The sequence below is a fragment of the Cyclopterus lumpus genome, chromosome 15, assembly GCF_009769545.1.
Source record: "Cyclopterus lumpus isolate fCycLum1 chromosome 15, fCycLum1.pri, whole genome shotgun sequence".
NCBI classification, from domain to species: domain Eukaryota; kingdom Metazoa; phylum Chordata; class Actinopteri; order Perciformes; family Cyclopteridae; genus Cyclopterus; species Cyclopterus lumpus.
In genome coordinates this window covers 4,680,661-4,708,160 of record NC_046980.1, presented here as the reverse complement: position 1 = coordinate 4,708,160, position 27,500 = coordinate 4,680,661, and the positions used below count along the sequence as shown (strand labels likewise).

The 27,500-nt window shown below is 45.7% G+C and overlaps 2 protein-coding genes across 2 annotated transcripts in view; one reads left to right on the top strand and one right to left on the bottom strand.

Annotated features, from left to right (window-relative positions):
- The window catches only part of LOC117743861 (protein kinase C epsilon type-like), a 46,902-nt gene extending 39,411 nt beyond the window's left edge, over nucleotides 1-7,491 (bottom strand). The window contains exon 1 of the mRNA XM_034551763.1: nucleotides 7,123-7,491. Coding sequence (XP_034407654.1) covers nucleotides 7,123-7,488 — 366 coding nt within the window. The 5' untranslated portion in view covers nucleotides 7,489-7,491. The remainder of the gene's footprint in view (nucleotides 1-7,122) is intronic.
- Nucleotides 7,492-16,581: 9,090 nt separating this feature from the next.
- The window catches only part of atrnl1a (attractin-like 1a), a 229,704-nt gene continuing 218,785 nt past the window's right edge, over nucleotides 16,582-27,500 (top strand). Inside the window, exon 1 of the mRNA XM_034552473.1 lies at nucleotides 16,582-16,832. Coding sequence (XP_034408364.1) covers nucleotides 16,582-16,832 — 251 coding nt within the window. The remainder of the gene's footprint in view (nucleotides 16,833-27,500) is intronic.

The window sequence follows — 27,500 nt, the reverse complement described above, 5'->3', positions numbered from 1 at the left end:
GTTGTCAATAATACCAACATGAAGTCATTAACCCCTACCGGCCTTCCACCAATAACACACATAACCAGCAGATCCCCCCCCCCCCCCCCCAGAAAGGACACGTGTGTGTGGACACGTTTAGGTGACCTTCGAGGCTGTTGTTTTTTTGTGTGTTTTTTTTATATCTCCCACAGAGGTTTACTCAAAAGGTTTTTAACCATTAACGTTGCTTCTCAATCACAGTCGAGCTGGAGTCACGGTGCTGCTGCATCCTCAGAGAGAGAGAGAGAGAGAGAGAGAGAGGGAGTGAGGGAGCGAGAGAGAGAGAGAGAGATCTTGGGGGGATTACAGAAAGGAGGAGGAGAACTGAAGATCTCGGATCTTCAGCACAAGCCTCTTAGTGAATGTGCTCGTGTCTTTTAGCCGGAGCCTTGAACCTTCACCCTGTTTTGGTTTTATTTGTGATCATAGAACTGAAATAAAATCTGAATTTGGTCAATTTTAGGTCATTCCATTGAGGCCAAAGCTCTTGGCGCTTGTATTTTAGAAAAAAGTTTCAAATAAAGAATATTTAGAAGAAACATTTTTAAATGCCACCCGGACTAAGTTTGAATAGATATGTGTATTTAGATCACGTTAGTTATGTTGTGTGAGGACGCCGTCACGCTAATAACTAATCAATGTTTCCATCAAGTTGCCAATCAATTGTTTTGCCTGTAAAATATCAGAAAATATTGAAAAACGCCCTCTAAGTTCTGATCAGACCATTAAATCAAAACACAAAAGAATAAAAATATCATCACGGGCAGCAAATCCTCGCATTTAAGAAGCTGAAACTGGAGACTGTTGGTCTGTTTTAGCATGAAAAATAACTGAAACATTCAATTATTATAATATTTAGTGACCTAAAGCTGTTTAGCTTGAAATAAAATGACTGAAACGTTCAATTATCATAATATTTAGTGATCGAAAGCAGTTTTCGCTTGAAATAAAATGACTGAAAAATTCAATTATCATAATATTTAGTGATCTGACTACTTGATTAATGAACTTAACATTGCAGCTCCAAAAGAAATGGCACAGAATGAGGTCGGCTGGAACCAAATGTGCAGACTAAACGGTTGTTGAGCAAGATGCGCGTAAAACAAAGCGATGAACAGAAAGGGGGAGGAGCTTCTCCAAAAAAACTTTCAAAAGGCACTTAAAGCAGAACATCCAGAGGATTCATGTCATATCAATCCGTGAGCGCCTATTACAAAAAGGGTTTTCATCTCGTGTGTTACAGATTTAGCATGTGTGTGTGTGCGTGTGTGTGTGTGTGTGTGTGTGTGTGTGTGTGTGTGTTGTAGAGTGACGTGGTCTTTTCTCTTCTCTCATCCTGTTTGTGAGGAAACGGAGACGTCTCCTCGCCGACTCTCGTTCCGCCGTGTGGCGCTCGACGGGTTGATTTATGTTGCAGACATTCCTCGGACGCTTGACCTCTTTACTCGGAGCCGTGATTTATAAACTCCATCGGGCCCGTTGCGTATGAGCTCAGGACTTGCAGCGGAGTCGGATCCCTGACTTCTCCTCCTCGTCTTCGACGTGCACGACATCGAGCAGCCCCCGTCAGCGTTTACGTCCCACATGACGTCGTTTAGGCCGACGGGGCACTAAAGTAAGCAGACGAGCGAGCTGAGCACTATTTTCTCACCTGAGGAGCCCTCTGCCCCTCTTCCATTCCTTTCTCTGGGAAGTTAACTCGGGAAAACAGGAAGTAGGGCCCACCGTGTGAATCAAACACACTGGCTCTAATATTAGACACACACACACACACACACACTCGGCCCTGCCCCCGTTTCCTTCGGTCCACAGATAGGACACCCCTCTGCTACGCGGCCCGCAGGGAAACGGGGTCAAGAAGAGGGCCGGAGCACTTCCTCTTCATGCGAATTTACAGAGAGGCTCCCGAACCAAAACCGACCGTGTTGTCGAGAGGCTCTCCGAACGCCGGGTTCACGCTACGCGCCGCTCGCCATCTTCTCAGAGAATCAAACGGCCGGCCTTCCGCGCTTCCACCTGCGGCACTGACATCCTCTCTCTCTCTCTCTCTCTGTTCACGCGACGCAGGACAACCGCCGCGATCAGGCTCAATAAGCAGGTCTTATGCAGTGGAAAAATACGAATTAAATCCTTCAAGATATTGATATATGCTGGATAGTAAATGTTCTGGATAATCAAGCAAAACCAGTCAATTAAAAACCTGACAAATCATAGAACTTCGTCACATTGATGCAACACTATGAATATTAAAACTATATATATATATATATATATATATATATATATATATATATATATATATATATGATTATATAGGGGGGAGGGATTATTATTATGCGTCTAGTTTATTGCAACCCGAACCCGGTGTCAGGCTCCTCCCTGAAGCCCACATTCATGCTGCGTTCATATTTACAGTGTCTCCGCTCCAGTTCGCCTGACATTTGTTCCAGTTGAGTCTAAAACCAGAGACCTTTAGACCAGAGACCTTTAGAGTTAGACCAGAGACCTTTAGACTTAGACCAGAGACCTTTAGAGTTAGACAAGAGAGCTTTAGAGTTAGACCAGAGACCTTTAGAGTTAGACAAGAGAGCTTTAGAGTTAGACCAGAGACCTTTAGAGTTAAACTAGAGACCTTTAGAGTTAGACCAGAGACCTTTAGAGTTAAACTAGAGACCTTTAGAGTTAGACCAGAGACCTTTAGAGTTAGACCAGAGACCTTTAGAGTTAAACTAGAGACCTTTAGAGTTAAACTAGAGACCTTTAGAGTTAGACAAGAGATCTTTAGAGTTAGACCTGAAACCTTTAGAGTTAGACCAGAGACCTTTCGACCAGAGACCTTAGAGTTAGACCAGAGACCTTTAGAGTTAGACAAGAGATCTTTAGAGTTAGACCTGAGACCTTTAGAGTTAGACCAGAGACCTTTCGACCAGAGCCCTTTAGAGTTAGACCAGAGACCTTTCGACCAGAGACCTTTAGAGTTAGACCAGAGACCTTTAGAGTTAGACAAGAGATATTTAGAGTTAGACCTGAGACCTTTAGAGTTAGACCAGAGACCTTTAGAGTTAGACCAGAGTGAGACTGGACCGACCAGCCTCGGGTTAATATAGTGAAGATATAACGAGTCTCAGGGTCACTAGCAAATATAAATGCACTTTTGTGCCTTTTCCAAGTCTCGCCTTTTTTCGTAGATGTTCACACTAAAATACATTTCTATTTCTGAGAGCGCAGACGTATCGGTTTAGCAAAATGACCGTCTGCGACGCGGCGAACACGATGCATGGGCCGAAACACGGGATTTCATTGTGCTCCATGCCGTCATGCAGGAACACGACATGTCATTGAAAAGGCCATCAGTCCTGCATTCTTGTCCCCGGCCGTATCGCTAAGAAAAAACATGTTTTTCCCCCCCCCACACACACACACACACACACACACACACACCCTCCCCCATGTTGTGTAGTAATACCAAACACTTGTTTTCTCTCTTTGATGACAAGCTGGAACAAGGCGGCTGCCACATCGCTCATCGTGTCTGGCGGACGCCAAGTCGCTGCATGTTTTATTCTATTTTCTCACTCTTCTTTCTCTCTTTCTTTTGGCCGTCTCTCCAAATCGCAGCCGAAACTGAGGCTCAACCAGTAGAACTGGGAAATCAAACTGGGGTTTAAGGTTTATTTTTAAATGTTGTTACAGAATCCTTATCAGAGTTTCTGGACCAATACCAAAACGATTAGTTATCGACATGTTTCTTTCTGCAAAACTTTAAAATGAATGAGGAGAAGAAAAGAAAGAGGTCAAAGAATAAGAGCAAGACTGCAGCTTTCAGTCTGGGTTTTTGTACTTAATGCCACAGATACATTAGAGTTGGTACAACAACAACAACAACAACAACAAGTACTGAACTTTTGAATTATGTGTCCTGCTGAATTGCACAGCAGGAAAAGATTGCATTGTATTGATTTGGGTTTACTATACGTGTGTGTGTGTGTGTGTGTTTTTTACTCTGACCCCGGATGAACCGTTCTTTTTCCCTCGAAATTGACGACTTAAACGAAAAGGCCGAGCGCGGCCCGAAAACGTTGCATTTAATCCGCTGAATTTCTTTTCACGCCTTCGAGCACTCAAGAGGGCAAACAAGTTGTGGGTGGTTTTTTTTCAGTCTTAAAAAAAAAAAGCACTCTGAACGAGCGTCGGCATGTTTGTTCCAGGAGGGATGCGCTTCCCAATTTAAAGGCCGTGAAGCAATCGACTAAATTGTCTCGACTGATTTGAACAAAAAAACAACACCCCACCCCACACACACACAAAAAAAGCCTGCACCACGTTTTTTTGGGGAGAAAACTTTCTTTTTTCCCCCGACTTGACAATGAAATATGACACCAGAACAATTCGCTGACTAACCACTCTCTCCCTGTGTGAAGGTCTCACTTCCTGCAAGAGGAAACTATCGCTGAGTCACCCGTTCTGAATACGATGTCTGTTTTTAACTTTAAAAAAATACTGAAACGTCAGGGTTGTCTTTTTAAAACACCGCCCACACTGAAGCATTGCCACGAGGCTTCTCACGTAACTTGATCATCATCGTTATAGTATTGTAGAAGTTTTAAGTATAGATTTGACCAGACAACAATCTGCAGCCTGAGCACAAATGTGACAACATAGTTATCCAATGCCCTCGTGTTCAGGAGCCCCGTTCCACCATCTGGTTCCGGGTCGAGTGGCTCTTCATGGACCTGATGGCATAACCGAGTACAAAAGGGTCCTTCATCCGCATCGTCTCAATGCCATGCTCTCATTGGACCGCATGAAATGTTTGTCGAAGAGAAGAGCTTTTATCTTCGTAAACAGAATACACTGTTCTTTGTATTTGTTTACTCTGGACCCGAGAGACTGGAAGATTTTTTTTTTTTTTTTTTTTACACCAGTCAAGTTTTTTTTCGAGGTCAAAAGGATGAAAGGAAGTAAAAGCAGAGACTGAACTGTGTTCTCCACTTCCAAAAGCATTGCTCCCCCACCTCTTTCGTCTGCTTTCATCTCAAACACCTCTTTTCAGCAAGCTGAGAAACTGAAGTTCAGTCGACGAGTTTCGGGAGCAGCGGAGATACGGGCTCTTATTCTGAAAAGCCTCCAGCCTGCGATATTCTCTCTAATTCTGGGTTCTGTGCCCGTGATTAAAGTCAATCAGTTATGGAAGAGTGAGGTCATTCACAACGATTCTCTTGAGGGGGGGGGGGCGATTTATTTTTAACTAGCGACAATACGCTAGATTATTATTTATTTTGTTATTGTCCAGATTGAGCAACGTTACAATGAAGTCTGCGACCCCGACAGCCACGCCCCCCTTTCAGGCCTCCGTCCGGGGAGCCACTCATGACGGACGTAAACATGATGGACCTCGTGCACATGGTTGTGGACGAGCTGCAACGACCACAGGTTTGTTTTTGTTTTGTTTTTGATCGACCGACTTTAAAAAGTTACCCGTCGTCATATCCAACTCTGTTGACTCATTTAAACGTTGCTGTTGATGCGTTGAATACGTGACGCAGCTTTAAGTCGAGACACGTTCCACCTGACATGAACATTTCATTCCAGGTGAATGAGAACAGATCATTACTCAGAGTCTTCTGACTTGAAACTAATGAAGGCTTAAAATTCTCTCTCTCTCTCTCTCTCTCTCTCTCTCTCTCTCTCTCTCTCTCTCTCTCTCTCTCTCTCTCTTTCTCTCTCTCTCTCTCTTTCTCTCTCTCTCTCTAATGGACCTGATGGCCTCATCAATAATACACTCAAGCATCCGTCCGCTTCGGCAGCTTCAGACAACAATGAGCGGCTTCTCTTCTGTGACGCTGTGTATCGCACGTCCACGTCAGCCTCTCTCTCTCTCTCTCTCTCTCTCTCTCTCTCTCTCTCTCTCTCTCTCTCTCTCTCTCTCTCTCTCTCTCTCTCTCTCTCCCTCCTGTCGCTCCGATGTGGGTCACTGGTCCGTCCGACAGGACCACAGCGAAAGTAATGGGATCTAAACTCCGTGCCGAGTGCACATGAGTGCCCAGTGACTCCTGTTGTGGGCCTTTTTTTTTTTTTTTTAAAGGCGAGACTTGCAGGACAACAATGTTTACTTTGGCAGAAATCCTGCAAATGAAATCAAATGAAATCACCGTTTAATAAAACAGATTTTTTTTTTTTTTTTTTTAAAGGTACCGCGATGCCTCCAGGGTCCCCACACACCGACGTGACGGGGCCCTCTGGAGCTCACCGTGTGGCGCAGGACCCAGCGGGACGCAGCTGGAGAGCCAGAGCCCCCCCCCCCCCCTCTCCCCCCCCCCCCCCTCCTCTAGTTCTCTGCCTCACAGAGCCGAAAAAAGAGAGAATGATAATGTTGCCGCGTGTCTGCTGAATGTGTAAACACAACTATTTGGTCACGTGATGTCCAACTCGCTCTGAAGTGGTCCTCCCGACTGGGGCCTATTTAGATGGTACTCATTTCCAAGTCTTGATCCATAGTCCTTATGATGAGATATCACTACTACTGAGATATACTTATTAAGAAATGTATGAAATAGCTCATAATAATGACACTTTCATCTTTATTTAACCCTGCCTTAGTTTACTGTTATTCAAGTGCGCTTTCTTTCTTTCTTCTTCTTTATATTTCTTACTGAAGGACTTTATTTCGTAATATTGTTCGGCCGAAACGGTCTTCGGTTAATCGGTCGGCTGATAAAAAGCAAAATAAATGTTATGGATGTGAGTAATTGTTTATTGAGCTTAAGTGCCTTCATTCAGTGGCTCAAGCTTCTCTGAGGCAATGCTGGATTATTGCTTGTGAAATTATTTTTGAAATATGTGGCCCCTAATGCCTAAGGTGGGTGTTATGGGTAATGGTGTGTGTATATATATATATATATATATATATATATATATATAAAATAAATAATAATATAATCTAGTTTTAAGACGTTTATGCTCAAAATGTGAGCAGAATGTCTCACCTGGAAGTCATTAATAACCAATACCATAATGTGGATGAACATGTGTCAGTGTGCATGTCGAGAGGCGGCGCGTGCCCTCCCGTGGGGGGTGGGGGGGTGTCACCCTCCTTCTTACCCAGTCCTCGAAGTGCTTGCCCCCGTTGTGAAGGATGTCCTCGAACTGGATGATGCAGTTGGCCACGAAGTCGTCGCAGCCGATCGGCGCGTCGTGGAACACCGACAGCTCGATCCGGCGGCCGTCGTGGACCTCCGTGGTGAACTCGTCGTTCCACGCGGGGCTGTTGGTCCTCTGCTTGGTGGAGGTCTGGCCCACGCGCGAGTCGTCCACGTTCAGGGCGATGTACGTGTCCAGCAGGAAGCTCTGGGTCTTGGGGCCCACGGCGTGACGCAGGGACCACGCCGTGGGCTTGAGGTCCAGCGCCTCGCGGATCCGGATCTTCAGCATCCCGTTGAAGATCACCATGGCAGCGCAGCGCGGCATGGGGTGGGGGGGGGGGGGGGGGGGGGGGGGGGTTGTCACAGCCTCTCTGATGGGAACAATAACAGCGGCTCTGTTCAACCGGTGGTCCTCCAGGCAGATCCTGGAAAACTACGAAGACACTGAAAACATACACACTTGTCGAATATGCTCCAAAATACGGAAGAAACACGAGCAGCTCCACCCGCAGTCCGCGCACGAGCACCCCGCACGAACCCCTCCACCCCCCCCCCCCAGCCCCACCCCCCCTCCCCCAAGGTGCGACTCCGGCCAGTCACGCTGTCTTTACTTCCAAAGGGGTCGCAATGAAAACAAACCGCAGCGGCGGGGCGACGTGAACGCACCGGGGCCCGTGTTGCATTGCGCCGCCGCCGCAGATGGAGGAGGAGGAGGAGGAGGAGGACGGGGGGGGGGGGAGGGGGAGGGAGGGAGGCTTCCGAGAGACGGCTGCGTGTGGCGCACCGGGGGGAGATGTTCCGAGGACCGGCCCGCTGCGACCAGACAACCCGCCACGCAGAGGCGCAGGGGAGGGGCGGATTACGGCTTGGAGTCGTTGGGGTGGGTAGGTGCGCTTCCTCGGTGCTCGGCCTGGTTTCAGCCACAGCTGTTGAGCTTAACTTCCCGTGGACATACCTCTGTCTGCCTCCCCTCTCGCTCTCTCTCTCTCGCTCTCTGGTGCAGGAAATGCGAAAAACACGTCAGATTTCCTCGGAGCCTGGTGTGACAGACGGGGGAGTGCGACGCAACCCAGACTCGGGAGGCGTTTTTTGGAGCAGCAGCTGGGGGAGAGGAGAGGAGAGGAGGAGAGGAGGAAAGAGGGGGGAGGGCTCTTCTTATCCGCCCCAGGTGGAGCTGGAGAGAAGTGCGTGCAGGGTGGGACACCGCGCTGCAGCCCTTTTTCTTTTTTTCTTTTTTTTTTAGTTCTGGAGGAAATGCAGAAAAAAACAGGTGTGAAGAGCATTTTTTTTTCTCCCTCTGCAATATGAAGCTCGTGAATGAAGCTCATTCATAAATAAAAGCCAATTCATCCGCTTAAAAAATGGCAAATTACCACCCCAAAAAAATAAATAAGAAAAGAAAGAGACCTTTTGGGGTAATTAGGCCAATGTGGGGGATATGTGAGGCGTGCATGAAATTTAAGCCATATCAGGACTATCTATTTGCCACATGCGCCATATTGTCTGTGTGTGTGTGTGTGTGTGTACACTGTATCAAAACACAATTCATCGAATCATAAAAATTAAGAAAACGTATCTCTCGAATCAGTCAATTTGCACAGTTTTGTGGGTCCATTTAGTTCTGGATTTGAGCTTCAAAAGGGGAAAAATATGGTTTGACCTTGTGATCGCTAGAAGGGGAAGATTGAGGAACACGAGCGACTTGTAGGCCTTGAATTTGTTTTATTGATTATTAACTTCAGTTGGAGTCCGTTTGACAACTCTGACCCCTGATTTGGCTTGAAGAGCAATCTTTGGATAAATCTACTGTTAACGACGTTTGAATCCGACGGTTTAGCTCCAGAGAGAACAGAAAACAAAGCGAAGGTCGTATTATTGATGACCGGAGCATTAGTCATCGATCACTTTCTGACCTCGACCCTTTTCGATGTGAACCGAATGTTTCCTACAGAGCGCAGTCTGATCCGTCTCCATCACGCAGGAGACGGAGGGGGCCTCAGAGACACACGTGTCAGACGTCGGTGAGGATGCATTCGATGTCACACCCAGTAGGTGAGACTCGGCGTGCTTTAAAACCGTCTCTACGGCTGACCCCTCCTGGTGATCGTGTGCTATTGCAGGCTTTAACCGACTAAAAAAAAAAAAAAGGAAAAATGATGTGGGGTCAAAAAAGGGTAATATTTTAGTGATGCGACATACTCTGCAAGTACACACACACACACACACACACACACACATACATATACACAAAATATATTGCATTCAAAACTGTATGAACTAAATAAATAGCTGCCAACTGCACTCTGACGTGCATAAAGCATAAATCTGTATGATCTAGAACCTGTTTGTCATCTTCATGCAGAGACAACACGTCAACACAAACGCAACAGGGAAACAAACACATGTGTTTATTCTCAACGCTCTATATGTAGTGTTGACGTATTGGACTGTAGACACAATATATTGCACACAAAAAAAAGATTCTGACGTCATGTGCTGCCCCCTAGCGGGAGCTGGGTGGAAGTTCAGTCTGAAGTTTGTGCGCCTTAATTAAAAAGCTTCATTTTTGTACCGGCGGTTCAAGATCTTCACTTGAAAGAAAACTGTGATAAATGTTTGAAGGCCGTCGTAAAGGAACGATTTATATTTATATGTTTATGTGCGTCTCATTGGCCCACCTGGTTTACTCATCATCAATCACAGGCCGAGCCCTCCTCACCCCTCTCTCCTCACTCCTCTCTCTGCCCTCCTCACCCCTCTCTCCTCACTCCTCTCTCTGCCCTTCCCCCCCTCTCTGCCCTTCTCATCCCTCTCTTCTCACCCCTCTCTCCTTTCTCTGCCCTTCTCACCCCTCTCTCATCTCTCTGCCCTTCTCATCCCTCTCTTCTCACCCCTCTCTCCTTTCTCTGCCCTTCTCACCCCTCTCTCATCTCTCTGCCCTTCTCATCCCTCTCTTCTCACCCCTCTCTCCCCTCTCTGCCCTTCTCACCCCTCTCTCCTTTCTCTGCCCTTCTCACCCCTCTCTCCCCTCTCTGCCCTTCTCACCCCTCCCCTCTCACCCTCTCACTCCTCACTCCCCTCTCTGTCCTTCTCACCCCTCCCCTCTCACCCTCTCACTCCTCACTCCCCTCTCTGCCCTTCTCACCCCTCCCCTCCCCTCTCACCCCTCTCTGCTTGTGTTAAATTTAATGGACAGGGCTTGGCAGGCGTAGACGGGTTCAGGCTGTCGTTGTCATCACAACTGTTACCAACTGTTTTCCTGCAGCCATCCCATAAAGCTTGAAAGGAACATTGAATGAAAGGAAAATGTGTGCTTTTTTATTTTATTTCTTATTTGAATGAAAATACTTGATAATTGATAGTTTGAATCAAATTTCTTTTAAAATAACATATACATAAGAATTGTACAGATTATTCCATCTGATATTTTCTAACTAATTCACATATTCAGTCTTACTCCGCTAAACAGTCGCATAACCAATAAGATACCACTTATCAATTACACACACACACACACACACACACACACACACGCGCGATCAAATAGAGACGTGACAACATTAACATGCCAGGCAATCATCATATTTTATATTTAACAATATTAATCATATCTTTTTTAATTAATTTAATTTAATGTTTTTTATAGTCTATTGATATTTTGTAGAATAAACATACACTTTTGTTAACTAAATTGCTATTGACCATTTCACCGCCCTAAAAAATTTAAAAACATTATGGAGATGGATTTGCATTTTTTCGAGACTTCAAATGGCACCAATGAAATAACTTGAATGTGACTCTTTGTACTTTGAACACACGGATATCGTTTTGGGGAATTTGAATCACTATTAAAACCCACTTCCTCCTCGTCCTTCATTTGTCATCCGCTTCGTTTTAAATCATATTCAAACCAACATCTGTCAAATATATAAACGAATATATTTAAAGATAAGAGTTGACTTGCAGATTCTTTTTCTTTCTTTCTTTCTTCATGAGATTCCACAATAACCTTGAAGGGACTCCATAAATTGATAGTTATTTTTTTTATTAGTGCATTAGCAGCTTTAAAACACCAGGGGCCGCCAAACATCAGGCATAAATTATAATCTTTTTATAATCTTTTTCCCAAGGCTCAGTTTAATTCTCCTCTCTCTGTCATCCACTAACTCTCTCCACGCACTCTCTCTACATGTGTGTGTGTGTGTATGTGTGTGTGTGTGTGTGTGTGTGTGTGTGTACTTGTCTCAGTAAAATATCCACAATATCATACAATTTCCAGTCTCCACACAATGTTTTTTTATGGCACACCTGCCCTATTAAAACGCCACACAGCTGGCAGTGGAAGGTATTAATATGAGCACGGATGGAAAGATGAGGAGCAGAAAACCAATGACATCCCATGTACCCCCTGTGTGTGCTTCATATCCTCATAATCCCCCCCACCCCCCACCCCCTCCACAACCCCCGGTGCAGTTAGTTATTCCACTATTTAATTATAAACAAGCTGTCAAAAATCAATATTAGTTATTTTCTTTTCCCTTTCCCCCCCCCCTCACAGTGGGTTCTTTATGTACGCCAATCAATAATCCTACTTTGGCCCTCGGGAGTGTGTGTGTGTGTGGGGGGGGCGGGGGTTAAAAAAACGATCCATAATAGAATTCAACTCAAGCAGCATGGAATAACAACGAGCCCAAACAATGTCCCCACGCCGGCGGTTTAATGCCACCGCTATTTGTCCTTCGGTGCTTCGAACCAGCCGGTTCGTGCACGGAGGCGGAAACGCGTTGACGATGTGAGTGGAAAACGATGAGGAACAACAACAACAACAACAACAACAACAACAACAACAGGTAGACAGGAAGTTGATGAATGCCATTCAGACATCAGCAGAGACGGATGTGTTTGAGGACACTTGTTTTCTACCTCATGACCCATCAGTAAGTCCATGAACATCGACGACCTTTGACCTCGTGACTATATCTTGAAAAGGCAAAGCAGCGCCCAGATCAGTGTGACACCGTCTCAAAGACATTTTTCATAAATGCAGATGGTCTCGTTGAGAGAAGAGCTGTGAAATTAGGACAAAGAAAGAAGTGTGTGTCAGCAGCAGCAAGGTGGGTAGTGCCGCGAGTCCCAGGAGGAGGAAGAGGAGGAGGAGGAGGAGGAGGAGGAGGAGCAGAAAGGGAAAAAGCCAGCCTGCAAATAAACCAGCTGTTTCCTTCAAAAAGGGTCCGGCTGCCAGAAAAAGCTGCTCTAGTCCGATAATATGGAATCTAAATAAGAATCAGGAGTGATTTGGTATAGGGGGGTGCATTAAATGACTGGAATGAGTTCGGATGTACTCCTCATTTAAAAAATGTGGATATGAAATATTTAAATGTTGTCGCAGGAGTAACAAACACCACCAAAAATAGAATCCGTCTCAATCCCGTTTTAGCTGATGGAGACGGGTTTCGCTGTAAGGTTCTCGTTAGTCTTTTGTCCTCCTAAAAGCAACTATTTTATGTGCGTCCCAGTGAAAGTGACTTTGACACCGTGGGACCGATACACTGCAGCTCGCTCACCGTCTCCGGCTGTTTACCACCCAGGCCGGGCTGCACCACCCAGGCCGGGCTGCACCACCCAGGCCGGGCTGCACCACCCAGGCCGGGCTGCACCACCCAGGCCGGGCTGCACCACCCAGGCCGGGCCATTTAGACGGGCCTCATCTTCCAGAAATTGCAGATTATGTGGACCCAGTTTTAATTGGGCCTCGTGGAATCATTTTTTTTACATTGGACACCTGTGGATTTGGTGCGATAAGAAAATAGACCAGTTAGGCTTTATTGTCCCTGAAGAAACACACAGCACGGTATCTGCTGTTTAGAAAATAACACAGTGCATGTCGCCAGTCCACACACATAAGCACACATACACACACACACATTGCTTAAAGTACATGCATATGGGCTTCCATAACACAACAAAAGCTTTATGTTTGAAAATGTTATGTGGTATAAAAAAAAAATAAAATTATTGACACCCGTGGGTGGCCGTGACTAATGTGTTAGCAAACGACATAGCTACAAATCCACGCAGACAAAGCATCACAACATCCTGTCTGTGATGGTGTAGTTCAAATATGAACTCCCCTATTAGCTCTGGTTTGGTCTCCAGCTACTGGGAAGTACATGTCTGTTTGGAGCTGTATGTTTATTAGAGCTTGTTTACTGGAAACAAAGTGAAAGAAAACACGAGTGAACAAAACATTAAATGTACCATAAAACCAAAACAAGCAAAAAGAGGCTAAAAATCTTCCTCTACCTGCAGAGTTGGTGGTTATTCTCAGTGGGTTTGTCAACACCGGTGACCCCCGTTCACTTTAATTTCATTGTGAATACAGAAAACATTGATTGGCATCAGCAGCGTTAGAAATGATTGAAATCAATAAAATCCACTTTTGATTTTCGTCGCCCGATAGCATCAGCCGGAATCCATCGGTGAAAATCCCCAAACGACGTCCTCCCGGAGCCGCGTTGATGTCTCCGGACTTAACGCGGCTGTGTTTGAGTTTTAAAAAAAAACAACAACAAAAAAACACCAACAGAAATCTGGCAGGAAATCGAGGGATTTTGGTTGATGTCCTGAAACAACCGGGTTTTAATAAGCTCGTCTGTGCAACGTTGAGCGGTGGCGCTCGTGATGTACGCGGACACACAAAAAAACCCCATCTTTTTTTGTCTTTTAAAAGCCTTCAAAGTGAGATACAGATAACAGATATACATCAAGGGGGGTAATCAGGCGTGTCGGTCTGGTTTGAATACTCATGAATGTCATATCTGTCTCTGAATCCGATCCACGGAGCTGCGGAAACAAAGAGGCTTGTTTTTCCGATTTGAACACGTTCCTTCACCAAATCGAGTAATTATTGTCACCGATCACGGATTGATGTCCGGATGAACAGACGGGTCCGGCCACAGCCGCCACCGCCGCCGCCACGGGGCTATTCGCATCACATTGACTATTTCTAGATGTCCGTGATGGATGAAGTGATACGTTACGCTGCATTCAAATAGTCTCAAAGGCAATGTTTCCAGCAGAAATGAACATTTAGCTGCAGTTCCATCGGTTATCATTTCCCCCGTGGTTACACATTGTCATCACAACTCTGTAAGTGTGTGTGTGTGTGTGTGTGTGTGTGTGTGCACGAAAGAGACTTTGTGGAACATATTTCTGGGTAACTTTTTCTATTATTTATTTCACATTTTTCTTGGAATCACATTTCTCTAAACATCCAGTGTTGGAATTTCCCAGAAAAGACGAAACCAGGAGGTGTAAATATATACAAAGGGGGCAAAGATTGAAGAGCCATTTGAAGTTGTTGATGATATCTACCTACCTGTCTGTCTGTCTATCTATCTATCTATCTATCTATCTATCTATCTATCTATCTATCTATCTATCTATCTATCTATCTATCTATCTATCTATCTATCTATCTATCTATCTATCTATCTATCTATCTATCTAATCATTATAAATAAAATATTTGTATAAATCAATACACATATATATATATATATAGAGAGAGAGAGAGACATACAAACACATATATATATATATATGTGTGTGTGTATATATACACACGTATACTTATATATATGGATCTATGGCATATACAGTATATATACACAGACTGTATATATATATATATATATATATATATATATATATATATATATATATATATATATATATATATATATATATATATATATATATATATATATATATATATATATAGGCACAGTGGTGTAGTGGCTAGCACTGTCGCCTCACAGCTAGAGGGCCGTGGGTTCAATTCCCGGTCGGAGCGGTCCTTCTGTGTGGAGTTTGCATGTTCTCCCCGTGGCAGCGTGGGTTCTCTCCGGGCTCTCCGGCTTCCTCCCACAGTCCAAAGACATGCTGCAGGTTAATTGATCTCTAAATGTCCCATAGGTGTGAATGTGAGAGTGAATGGTTGTATGTCCCTACATGTGCCCTCGATGGACTGGTGGCCTGTCCAGGGTGTCCCCTGCCTTCGCCCTATGTCAGCTGGGATAGGCTCCAGCGCCCCCGCAACCCTAATGAGGATAAGCGGTATTGAAAATGGATGGATGGATGGATGGATGGATGGATGGATGGATGGATGGATGGATGGATGGATGGATGGATATATATATATATATATACATACACACATGTATGCATATACAGTATACATACATGCCAATCGGAAGACGTACCGAGCGTGTGCCTGCTGGAGACCACTGTCACCCGCCGCGTCGCCTCTTTGGACCTCTTAACGTGCACTGCCCCTTTAACCGGTGCGGCCGCCGCGTCGCCTCTTTGGACCTCTTAACGTGCACTGCCCCTTTAACCGCGCGGCCGCCGCGTCGCCTCTTTGGACCTCTTAACGTGCACTGCCCCTTTAACCGGTGCGGCCGCCGCGTCGCCTCTTTGGACCTCTTAACGTGCACTGCCCCTTTAACCGGTGCGGCCGCCGCGTCGCCTCTTTGGACGCCTTAACGTGCACTGCCCCTTTAACCGCGCGGCCGCCGCGTCGCCTCTTTGGACCTCTTAACGTGCACTGCCCCTTTAACCGCGCGGCCGCACTGCTCATGCCCCGGGCTTTGTGCAGGAGTTTCCCCTGGTCACAAACCAGCTGTTGGAGCCGGCAGAGCGAGAGCAGAGCGCTCCGGGAGAGAGCTGCGGTTGTCGCATCCCGAGACAACGGAAAACACACCCGGGCAGAGGGCACGTCTTTGTCTGGGAGAGAAAATACACGCGCCGTCCCCCCGAGAGAGCGCGTGGCAGCAGCGCGCGGCGTTCATCGTTTCCTTGTTTCATCTTTGGGGATTACAGCCTTTTTTAAGACGCCGGGGGCAGCATCGCCCTCAAGCCCCCCCCCCCCCCCCCCCCCCCCCGGGTCACGGTGTTTACATCGGATCGCTGACCACGGTGGAAGTTATCTGGAAGATTTGTTGGGGGCACGCGCCGCAGAGCGCGTAACAGGAGGGTTGTGTATATATATATGTGTGTGTTTGTGTGTGTGTGTGTGTGTGTGTGTGTGTGTGTTGCTGCGAACGGATGGCTCCGGTTGGAATCGCGTTTATTTTTTATTACATTTTTTTTAAGGTCGAAACTGTTTCCATCAAAGTTTCCGGTCCCGCAGCTTCCTCCACGCCGCTCTGCGTGTTCCGATAGAGCGTAATCACCGCGCTCCGCAACCCGGTCCCCCGGCGTCACAGGTCGGGTACTTTCTAATCGACCCCGCGCCGCTGATGACAACAGATCACCTCACAGCGTAAAGGTGACGGATCGGTTCTTTTATTCTGTTCCTTGGGGCTGCAGCCTCCCATCCACCCCCCCCCCCAAAAAAAGCCAGTCCATGTCCATCATGGAGGATGTCGGAGGGATACCTCTGTGCACCTGGACGGCCAAAAGGAGCGCCTTGATGACATACCTGGGAGTACTCGTGATGCTTCACCTCCTGCTCCACGCGGAAGCCTCCTCCTCCTCCTCCTCCTCCTCCTCCTCCTCCAAGTCCTGCGAGAAGAACTGCCTGTCAGGGAGGTGCATCAACGGGACCTGCGCGTGCGACCACGGGTGGGTCGGGGATCAGTGCCAGCACTGCCAGGGGAGATTCAAGTAAGTTGGTTATTGATTTTTTGTATATATATATATATATATATATATATATATATATATATATATATATGCCATGTGCCGCCAGGAGTTTAAATCTTACCTGTCAAGGTTGTTATATCAAAGTCCCAATGTGGGGCCGGCTGGTGGCACACATCTTTATCAATTATAGCCTCATATCAATCTTCTCAATGCTACTTTGGGCCCCTGGATATTCATATTTGTGGCATTTGACCTTATTAATCTGTGTTTCTGTTATAAATGAAGTGAAGTCCTAAGGATGTGACCTGGCTCTCTTACCAGATTGTATGAAGGGCAATTAATGCCACAGTGACACACAGATTAAGTACCCCCTAAACCTTTTTTATTTCTTTTTTTTTTCTGGGTGTATGAAAAGCAGAAATCTGCACTCACACATGAGGCTCACACATTAAACATATTGTGTGTGTGTGTGTGTGTGTGTGAGAGTGGTTCAACTGGTCCAACGAGTGCAAAAACACTTTTTCTAAGTATGGCAGCATGCAATTTTAATGCCCAGACGGCGGTCCTCTGCTCGGAGCCACCGTCCCTTCAGAGTACCACGCACAGCCCGAGGAGGCGGTCGCTCTTTAAAAATTAACTCGGGGAATGTTTCCTTGCACCTTCCTGTCCCGTGAGTTGAGGTCGTGAATCAATAAACGCACCTCGAATGTCGATATGACCACTTTGACCGTCCCCATTTGTTTCTCTCTTGCACGACAAGTGCTTTAAAATGTAAATTTCAGCCACATTTGCATTTACATGATTCCACCTCCCCGAATGTGGATCTCACTGGTTCTCAATGCATGCTGGGTAAATTCATGAACACCTGTATGTGTACAGCTACGTCTGCACAACTAACCTGCATTTTACAGACTTAAGAAAACATGTTTATTTTTGTACAGATCCCAGATCATTCCTTTTTTTTAATATGGCAAATCCCACGGCTATGTCCAAATTATTGCAATTGGATAAAAATTAGACAACTGAGTAAACATATTTAAACAAAATTATATTAGAAGGTCACGTATTTACCTGAATATGAAATGATACTGAAACCTTTTTACCTAGATAGGCGTCATAATCCGGGATAAGACATTGCACAACATTTGTTTTAGTTTTTTTACGGAGTGTGCTGGTTTAACCCTGTTGCATTGTGGGTTGTTTGTAGCTTTAATGTCATCAGATCAAAGAGTTTGTCTTTGTGCGTCTTTTAGAAGGGCTGAACTTATTTTGACTGATAATTTGCAATGTGCTGGGGATGGGGTTGGGGGGGGGGAGGGGGGGTGATCGTTTTGGTGTCATATATTTTATCATCATTATTTTTGATTGAAAACCATTAAAATGATAATGGTGTGACTCCCTGGAATTTGCTAAATTGCCATCGGCCATATTGCGATTTTCTTCTTCTTCTTCTTTTTTTTTAATAAATTGCACAGCCGTAAATTTAATAAGAACTAAAAGGTGTTTCAGTTTCTGATGTCTGGTACGATGTGTTTAGCTTTCATGAAGGAACAATTAAAAATGTCGAACCTTTTTCAAATGAAGTGGTGGCGGTTTTATCATCGGGGACGTCCTATAATTTGGGCTGCATGGACCATACTGCATTTTGAGAGATTTTGTTTTAATGATTTTATTTTACTTTTGCAGGGACAATTGCACCAGAGTTAGCTAGAAGCTAATCCACATATGCTGTCCCTGGTCATAATACTCCCTAGGGGTGAGAAAGAAATCTTTTATATCTTTATATAATAAAGCGATCGGCTCCCCCACCCTTCTTCTGTCTCTGTGGCATTAATCGCCCCTCATACTTTACCTTTTTCACAATCACCTACGGCCTTTTAACCGCCCGAGAAATGGACCGGCGGAGACGGCAGGACTTAAAAAGTCTGGCACCTCCTCTCCGGAGAGTCGTATCGATCTTTTCAGTCAATGCGATTGTTGTGGAGGGAGAACGGGCTGCGGACGCACAACATGACGGGGACACGCTTTTCCACTTGTCACGACCTCGTTAGTCACACACACACACATACACACACACACGCTGTGACCTTGTGCACAGGCCTCTCAGAGACAAAAGTAGAACATCTGTTGCCTCAAATCTATAGTCGGGCACATTTTATTGATTTGCAGGAAAGATCTTGAGATGCGTCGGCTCGTTTTCAAAGACAGGACGTTGTGTTTCACGCTACTTGAAGCTTTGGATGAGGATGAGAACATGGAAAAAGTTAGGGGGGAAAACACCGACTCCACTCCCCCACCTCCTGAAAGTGTTTCTTTTGCGTGGCAACGTGTACTTTGACTGTGTCCTTCTGACAGGCCGTGCAGCGGCCTCGCTGATTTCTGATCTGTTTTAATTTGCCTTATCGAGCTGAAATGAAGTCTCGGCGTCGCTTAGCTGTGGTCCACGTTTAGAGGTTAAATATGGCGAGCAACGGCAAAAAAAGATGCAATGCAGCAGCAACAGGAAAGGTGCAGGCGACAGGTTCTCAACGCTTTTTATTTTTGTTGTTGGTTTCAACCTGGATGACATCACCGAGGTGAGCAATACCTTTTCCCTGCCTCTTGGCTCCGTCGCTCACAGTGTAACACAATTATGATTGGATTTTGATTTGCTATTGGTTGCATTGTGCTGCTCTCATGCCAACTGCCAGAGTTATAACACCTGCCAGCTTTTAAGACCTCTAAATAGCGTTCAAGTCAATATCCAAGACATACCTATAACTTCTATCTACTGACAATAATTATGTGCCGGAAACTCAGACTTTATTTTATTTATATATATATATATATATATATATATATATATATAAAAATAAATAAATAAAAAATAATATGAATAAATATATATATATATATATATATAATATATATATACATGTATAAATAATAAATACATTTAAATATATATATAAATAATAAATACATTTAAATAAATAAATAATAAATACATTAAAGAAAAAAATTAATATATATATATATATATGTATAAATAAATAAATAAAAAAAATTAATATAATATAAATAATAAATAAATATAAAGATATATATAAATAATAAATACATTTAAATATATATAAATAATAAATAAATTATATATATATACATATACTGTATACATATATATGTATACAATATAATTGACATTGTGTTATATTGTCAATACACAGTATTGTTTTAAAGGTGATTGAGCGTTGCGATTGCCTCTGAATGGCTCTCAACATGTCGAAAGTGAGGGGAAAGCAACTTAATATCCCCGCTGAGGTAGACGTCACTCCACTATATCTTTACGTAACAGCTCTGTAAATGTTAAGACGACCATCTTTGCAGTCACACGACCGCCTTGACTCGGGTGTTCGAGAACCTCTCCGCCATCCACCCCCATCGGTCATGAACGTGTCTCCTTCCCATGGGATTTACATTAAGATGGCGGCCCGGGCGCTTAGACGCAGCTTATCCAGGCTCTGGCATGGGGATTGACCTTGTCTGCAGTTCAAGGTGTCCTGTTTGACGGGGTTTTTAAAAAAAATATATAATGGTGGCTGCCTATTTGATAGCTTGATTGGCCACCGGGAACCATTGGCTGACTCTGGTGGACCCCGTCGATGCGTCCGTGTGCCAGACATCTGGACTTTTCTTTACCAATGTTCAGTCTGTAGTCATCATGTCCTTTCTATTCATTTCATGAAAACAACGCCCTTGTATTAAGCTCGGTTTATTATAAACCTCGCGGTAATCCATCTGAAAAAAAAAAAACATGTACCGCCGCTTGTTTTCTTTGGAGGGGGGGGGGATGGTGAGCTGGATGAATCTCCCCGTCGACAACCAATGTTGTGGAAAAACACTGCTGTCCAAATACCTGTGTTATCAAAAAGGCTTCGCGGAGAGCTCGGGGGGGGGGGGGGGGGGGGGGGGGGCACATCAGCTGTATCTATAGTGAGGACAGACTGCAGAGAACAGGACCCACGCTTCAATATCACTGCTGTGCCCTGAATATAACACACACACACACACACACACACACACACACACGCAGTAGTATCTCATATCCACACAGACAGATCCAATAAAGGAGAAGTAGGGAGTATATTCTGTTTGTCTATTGATTTAAGGTATTGGTGCTCCAGTGTAGTTTTATTGCTCTGCAGTCTCACCCCTTTTTTGTTTTCCGATGGCGTCCTCTCTCCTCCTCTCTTGCTCTTTTTGTCCACACTAAACAACATCTTGCTTGTTCTTCGCATACAACACGCACACACACGAGTCACCATGACACTCGAAACGTGAGATAAGACTGGACGCCCCCCCCCCCCGAACCTGTTTTAAGAAGGGAAATATATAAATGTAACATACGTTTTTTTTGCCTCGTTCACGTGGAATCTGAACAAAAAGCTCATTCATGGCGATGGGATAACAACATGCTGAATAAAACCAAACGTTTGTGCGTGTTGTGCAGCTTCCCTTTTCAAATATTCCATCGACCGAGGCCGCCACGGTACAGAACGTCGCATTGGAGGAATGTCATAAAAGATTTAAAATAATAAAATATGACGAGCGGGACTCCGGTGGGACGAGAGGAAGGTGGACTCTTGTGTGTACGTCGTGACGCTCGGTTTGAATGTGAAGATGTCGGCCATGTTAATCGAGCCAGGGCCGCTGTTTACATCAAATTATAATGAACAAAAAAAAAAAAAGGCACTTCTGCTTGGTTTTCATTTGTCATGATGTAACTCTGTGTTGCGTAATGACAATACATTTTCCTTTTGAAATGTTGGCACTGGGCAGGTTTATTAGTGCCGGTTTGCTCAAAAATTTAAAAAAAATCACCAGATGACGTACCGTGAAACCCAGGACGATGAGCTTCAAGAGGCTCAGAAGGGCTGGACAGCTGCTGCTAATTCTAGTTTCATACAATAAACACTTTTCGCAGAGTTGTTTAATCCATTGTTCTTAGGAAAAGAGACAGTGTCTGTTGGTCGGAGAAGTGATGTCATTTCCTGTCTGTGTGTGTGTTGGAATAATGGTTTTAGGTGCTGGAACGACCTCCGACCTTCTCTTTGGGAAACATCCACCAGTTTACTGAATTGAAACCAAATAAAGTTGCTATTGTTTCAGTTTAATTCGAGCTGGATACAAGAGCGAAAGCTTTTAAAAGCAAGTACCAGTGATGGGGAATAAAATAATGTGTGGTTGGATTATCTGCGTTTGGCCATTTAAATTTTTTTTTTCCGGTAAGCACACATTCAATAATGTGTTTTTTAAGTCCGGTGCTCTTTCAGGTAGAAGCTTTTCATCGGACTAAAAGTGGACCGACCTCGGGGAGGAAGCCGTGGACCGACCTCGGGGAGGAAGCCGTGGATCGACCTCGGGGAGGAAGCCGTGGACCGACCTGAGCGAGCATCCGGCAGCTTCAACATCAAAAAAACCCGTCTTCGCGCGGCACATCGGAGTGAATCCATTCAAGCTCGGGGGTTTATTCCTAGAATAAAAGCAGCCGCATTAATCTCACTTTGTCTCCCGCGTGCTAAGTGCAGGCAGCGGAAGAAGAAGAAGAAGAAGAAAAAAAAAAGAAAAAGAAACCCACCGGAGGCCGCGGCGTAATGAACTCGCGCCGATCAAACATTTTGAGTCATTACGCGCCGAAAAAGAGATGCACGAAGAAGTTCTGGAGAAAAAGAAGAAGAAAAAGGACGTTGATTGTGCTAATTGATTACAGATGGTGGGGGGGGGGGGTAAAAAAAATGTCTCTTCTGGAGCCGGATGGACAGACTGATGGAGACTCGGAACAATGAGTCATCGGCATTCAAATGATGCTCAAAACATAGACATACTTTTTTTTTTTTTCCGGGGGGGGAGGGGGGGGGGGGGGTTCCCAAATGGGATAAAAGTTGGATTAAACCCCTCCACTACATGTCTGATTTAATCTGTCCACTAATACCGTGAGCGCCAAAATCCTATTACGTGATGATGGAGCCCTTCATGGTTCCCCTTCATATAACTCGTGTGTGTGTGTGTGTGTGTGTGTGTGTGTGTGTGCGTGTGTGTGTGTGTGTGTGTGAGAGAATCAGCAACTTCATAACCAGGGTTCAGGTACGATTGGGTTTTATTGAATAGGAATTCCACACTGAATCGGATTTTTAAGAAATCTGAATGCAGTGGATTCTCTAAACATGTTTAGTTTTAGTTTAAAATACCAAACGACACTTTGAGCACATTGGGGAATAGGGAAAAAAAAAAAAAAAAAAAAATTATTGACAATAAAGTCAATTAAAAGTGCAGTAAAAGTATTTTTGTAGTATTTAGTCGGCGCGATCGGTGACATTGTTCAAAATGCCCGATGATGACATAATTATTGAGACCACTTTTGCAAAAACATCCGTAAAAATGTTCAAAGGAAGTGAACTCTGGCCCCTCCCACCTCCGACGCCCTCGTGTCCTTTCTCCAGGAAATGCCACACTGCTGCTCGTACACTGAACTCTTGAATTGTGGAATCGTCCAATTTGGACATAATTCAGTCTCTGTGGTGCCCGACGATAAAGAGAAGGAGATCATGAGAGAGGACAAAAACAACCACAGAGCCGGAGTGAGTCGGGCTGAGTGGAGACAGAATAGAGTGCTTTCCTGACATCAGAGTCATCAACGCAGAGTTCAACCCGTTTGTGTGTGTGTGTGTGTGTGTGTGTGTGTGTGTGATTATCTGTGTTTAAGCCTCAGGCAGTGTGCAGTTATGATGACACAGCTTGTGAACTGAAGTTGCCACCGCTCTGTGCTGAGTTGTTGTTGTTGTGTGTGTGTGTGTGTGTGTGTGTGTGTGTGTCTGAGAAAGCATGTGAGTGTTTCTGAGGGGGGGCGGGAGTGTATGGGATGGCCATCTGTCCAGTGTGTGTTAATCCTGCTATGATGAGAGCGAAAGCAAGGGCAACACACGCACACACGCGCACACACACACGCACACGCACACGCACACGCACACGCACACGCACACGCACACGCACACACACACACACACACACAGTTGGATCGGTGGGTGTATTACAGGAATCGCAGCCCACCAATCCAACGTTCTTCCCCTGAGCCGGTCGCTGTGGGTTCCAACGCTACCACACTATTTAGTATGCCAGAAAGATGCCAGGATGTGTTGTCCCAATACATAATATGTCAAACGCAGTGTGCCAAAAAAAAAAAATTCTAATTTTTGCATCATCTCATCGTGTTTTTTTGGTTTTTTTTTTTTCTTTCTTTCTTTCTGTCTATTCTGACTCACGATCCTCTCTCCGCGCAGTCGGATAAATGAGCAAGAGGGTCAAAGTTCACGGTGCAATGTTCCCGACGGGGTCGTGTGTCCCAATTGGCTCGCGGTCCGCTGCAGTTTGCGCTCGCATTAAAGATAAATAGTCGGCAATTTAGAACGCACGGTCACGGTAAAGGTCTTTTTCTGATGACATCATCATTAGTGCTTCCCACTGGCACTGAATATGCAACTGCATTAAGAAAGTCTTCTGGCGGCCTGATGGGATTTTCTCTTATTATTCCATAAGGCCATTGGGAGTCATCCTCAGGGGACCATGAGCTGAACACATTTAAAAGAAATCCAGCAAATTAGTTATGGAGACAACTCGCTCTGGGCCGAGGCCTTGAGGAGACGGTCCGATCGACCAAAGGTATCCAACTAGGGAGTAGGGAGTTGTCCAACTTATTAGGCTTCTCTATTTCAACAGAGTTGTTCAATGTCCACATAACTAAACTCTGGTTCACGCAAAAGAAAAAAAGAAACTACGAAGAAATACAGCACCGATTGTTCCAGGCCGGTCGATAAGAGACGCATCTAGCCTGCACATTAGATCTCTGTCTCGTGATGATGATGCCACAACCTCTCCGTCATGGCCCCCCGCACCTCCTCCAGAGGATCAATAGTCATTTGGCCGGCTGCGCTGCGTCTGTACGACCCGTCGGACACACTCTCCATTCACCTCCTTTATGCTAGTTGTACGGTAATCAGATTAGTGTGTGTGTGTGTGTGTGTGTGTGTGTGTGTGTGTGTGTGTGTGTGGTTAAGTCGAGCATCCCTCCATCACGGGATCATTAGACACAAGTGTTGATGTAAGATGTCTGAAGTGGAGCATCGTACAGCTGCGAGTTGCCCACATTTGGCCTGATTACCATCTGGTCTATTTTGAACTCTGTCCTACTGGGTCCCTTTCCAGTCAGGTCTTCCCTATTTTTTTTATTTTTTTTTTAAGTATTGGGAAATATCGACACACACACAAACACACACACTTGTGCGCAACTTTTCACCTGCCAATCCAACTGGAGACCGCCAGCGTCTGTCACCTGAGACAAAAGCCTCGCCAATGTTTTATTTAGTTTTGAAGGCTTTTATTGTGGCGAGCAAACACAAAGTATTGAGAAACTCAAAGCGTGTGTGTGTGTGTGTGTGTGTGTGTGTGTGTGTGTGTGTGTGCTTCTGTCCTTCCTTGAGCTTTAACCAAGCTGTTGCTCAGCAGCAAGTACAGAAACACATGTGCAGCTTTACTGTGTGTGTGTGTGTGTGTGTGTGTGTGTGTGTGTGTGGGGGGGGGGGGGGGGGGGGGTGTCAGGTTCTGATTGCTGACTGTGTGTAGATGATCCTCTGGATCTCTGCTGAAGCCGGCGTTATTTTCTTGGCTGGAGCATCTCTTTGGATTCAGACTCTCCTTCCCTGTTTCTTTCACTCTTCTCGTCTCTTCATCTGTCCCAATAGATAAACACACACATACGCACGCACACACACACACACACACACATACACACACACACACACACACACACACACACACACACACACAAAATTGCTTTTCCTGCGATCCACCCAGCGAACTGTGTTTTTCTCACAAGTGATTTCATCGCTTAAGCATGTGCTGGCTCGGCTTCGCCGTGTGCCTGGGTATGCCTTGGCCTTCGTGAGTGTGTGTGTGTGTGTGTGTGTGTGTGTGTGTGTGTCTACACGTGGTGGGCGGGTGTGTTGACGGCCCCGGGTCATTTGTGTTCATGTCTGGTTGTTTGCCCGCGCTCTCACGGATGGACGGATTAGATTTTCGGTGGTCAAAGGTCACTGTGCCTCACGTGCACCCCCCCCACCCCCCCACCCCCCCACCCCCCTTCTCATGAGCGCTGTATTTCAGGAACACCTTTTAGCAAATTAGTTTTAATCGCATCTCCCGTCGGGATTCAAGGATGAACCGATGAGAAGCTGGTGGTCGGACGTGAAGGTCGCCGTGACCTCGCGTGTGAGTGTGAGAGAGAGAGAGAGAGGGGGCGTATCAGAGGAGAATAAGTGATGTAAAGTCATAAACAGTCACATTCATCTGGTGCTCACATGTATTACACACACTGCGCCTGGAGCCGCGCAGTCATTTTTGTCGCGTCGTGTCACTTCCTGCCAGGTGGTGTGTTCAGAGTGTTGAAGCAAAATATGTACGTACGTTCCCCCCCCCCCCCCCCCTCCTGTAATGAACCCACATCCAAGATGAAGACGGAGCCTTGCATACAAGACACTCCCCTGATTTGTTTTGTAAATAAACTCCCATCTATATTGAATTGGACTTGGGGTTTAAAAAAAAAAAAATCAAAAGCATGGCAGAAAGTCGGAGCGAGTGAGTTATAGTTTCCTATTTAGCCGCTCCGCGAGATGAGTGATGCTTTAAGTGAAGCTTTTCATCTCCTACATGTCGGCACCTTTGGTTTGTAAGTTCTCCCCGTAGGATGAAACGAAACAAAAGTAAAACAGCAGTGCATTCCTGTTTCAAAAAAGAAAAAGAAAAAAATATATATATATATATATATACATACAATTTTAATCAGGAGGAATGTAGACAGAAGCGCGGCGGATAACGTGGCCGGCATCCCAAAACTCACCATCGTGGGGAAACATCGTCACCTCCACTTTGACTTTCTGTCTGAGCACACAAAACAAAACCAAGACCACCTCCTCGTGGTCCCAGCTGAGCCCCGTTACCCTGTCAAAGGCCAGCTGGAGCCGGGCCTCCTAGCCGCGGGCACAACAGCCACCCGACCTCCCATTGCACTCCTCATGGGAGCTGTACGTCACCGTGGGAAAGCTCCTCTTTGCTCCACCTCCTCCACCCCTCCACCTCTTCCACCCCTCCACCCCTCCACCTCCTCTACCTCCTCCACCCCTCCACCTCCTCCACCTCTTCCACCCCTTCCACCCCTCCACCTCTTCCACCCCTCCACCTCCTCCACCCCTCCACCTCCTCCACCTCTTCCACCTCCTCTTCCACCCCTCCACCTCCTCCACCTCCTCCACCTCCTCCACCCCCTCCACCTCCTCCACCCCTCCACCTCCTCCACCTCTTCCACCCCTCCACCTCTTCCACCTCCTCCACCCCTCCACCTCCTCTTCCACCCCTCCACCTCTTCCACCCCTTCCACCCCTCCACCTCCTCCATCCCCTCCACCCCTCCACCTCCTCCACCCCTCCACCTCATCCACCTCCTCCACTCCTCCACCTCCTCCATCCCCTCCACCCCTCCACCTCCTCCACCCCTCCACCTCCTCCACCCCCGCCGCTGATACCTTCGTGATCTTTTTCCATTTGTCCGCTCTTTATTTTTCGACCTTTACGCGTTAAACAGGACAGCTGTGACATACACGGG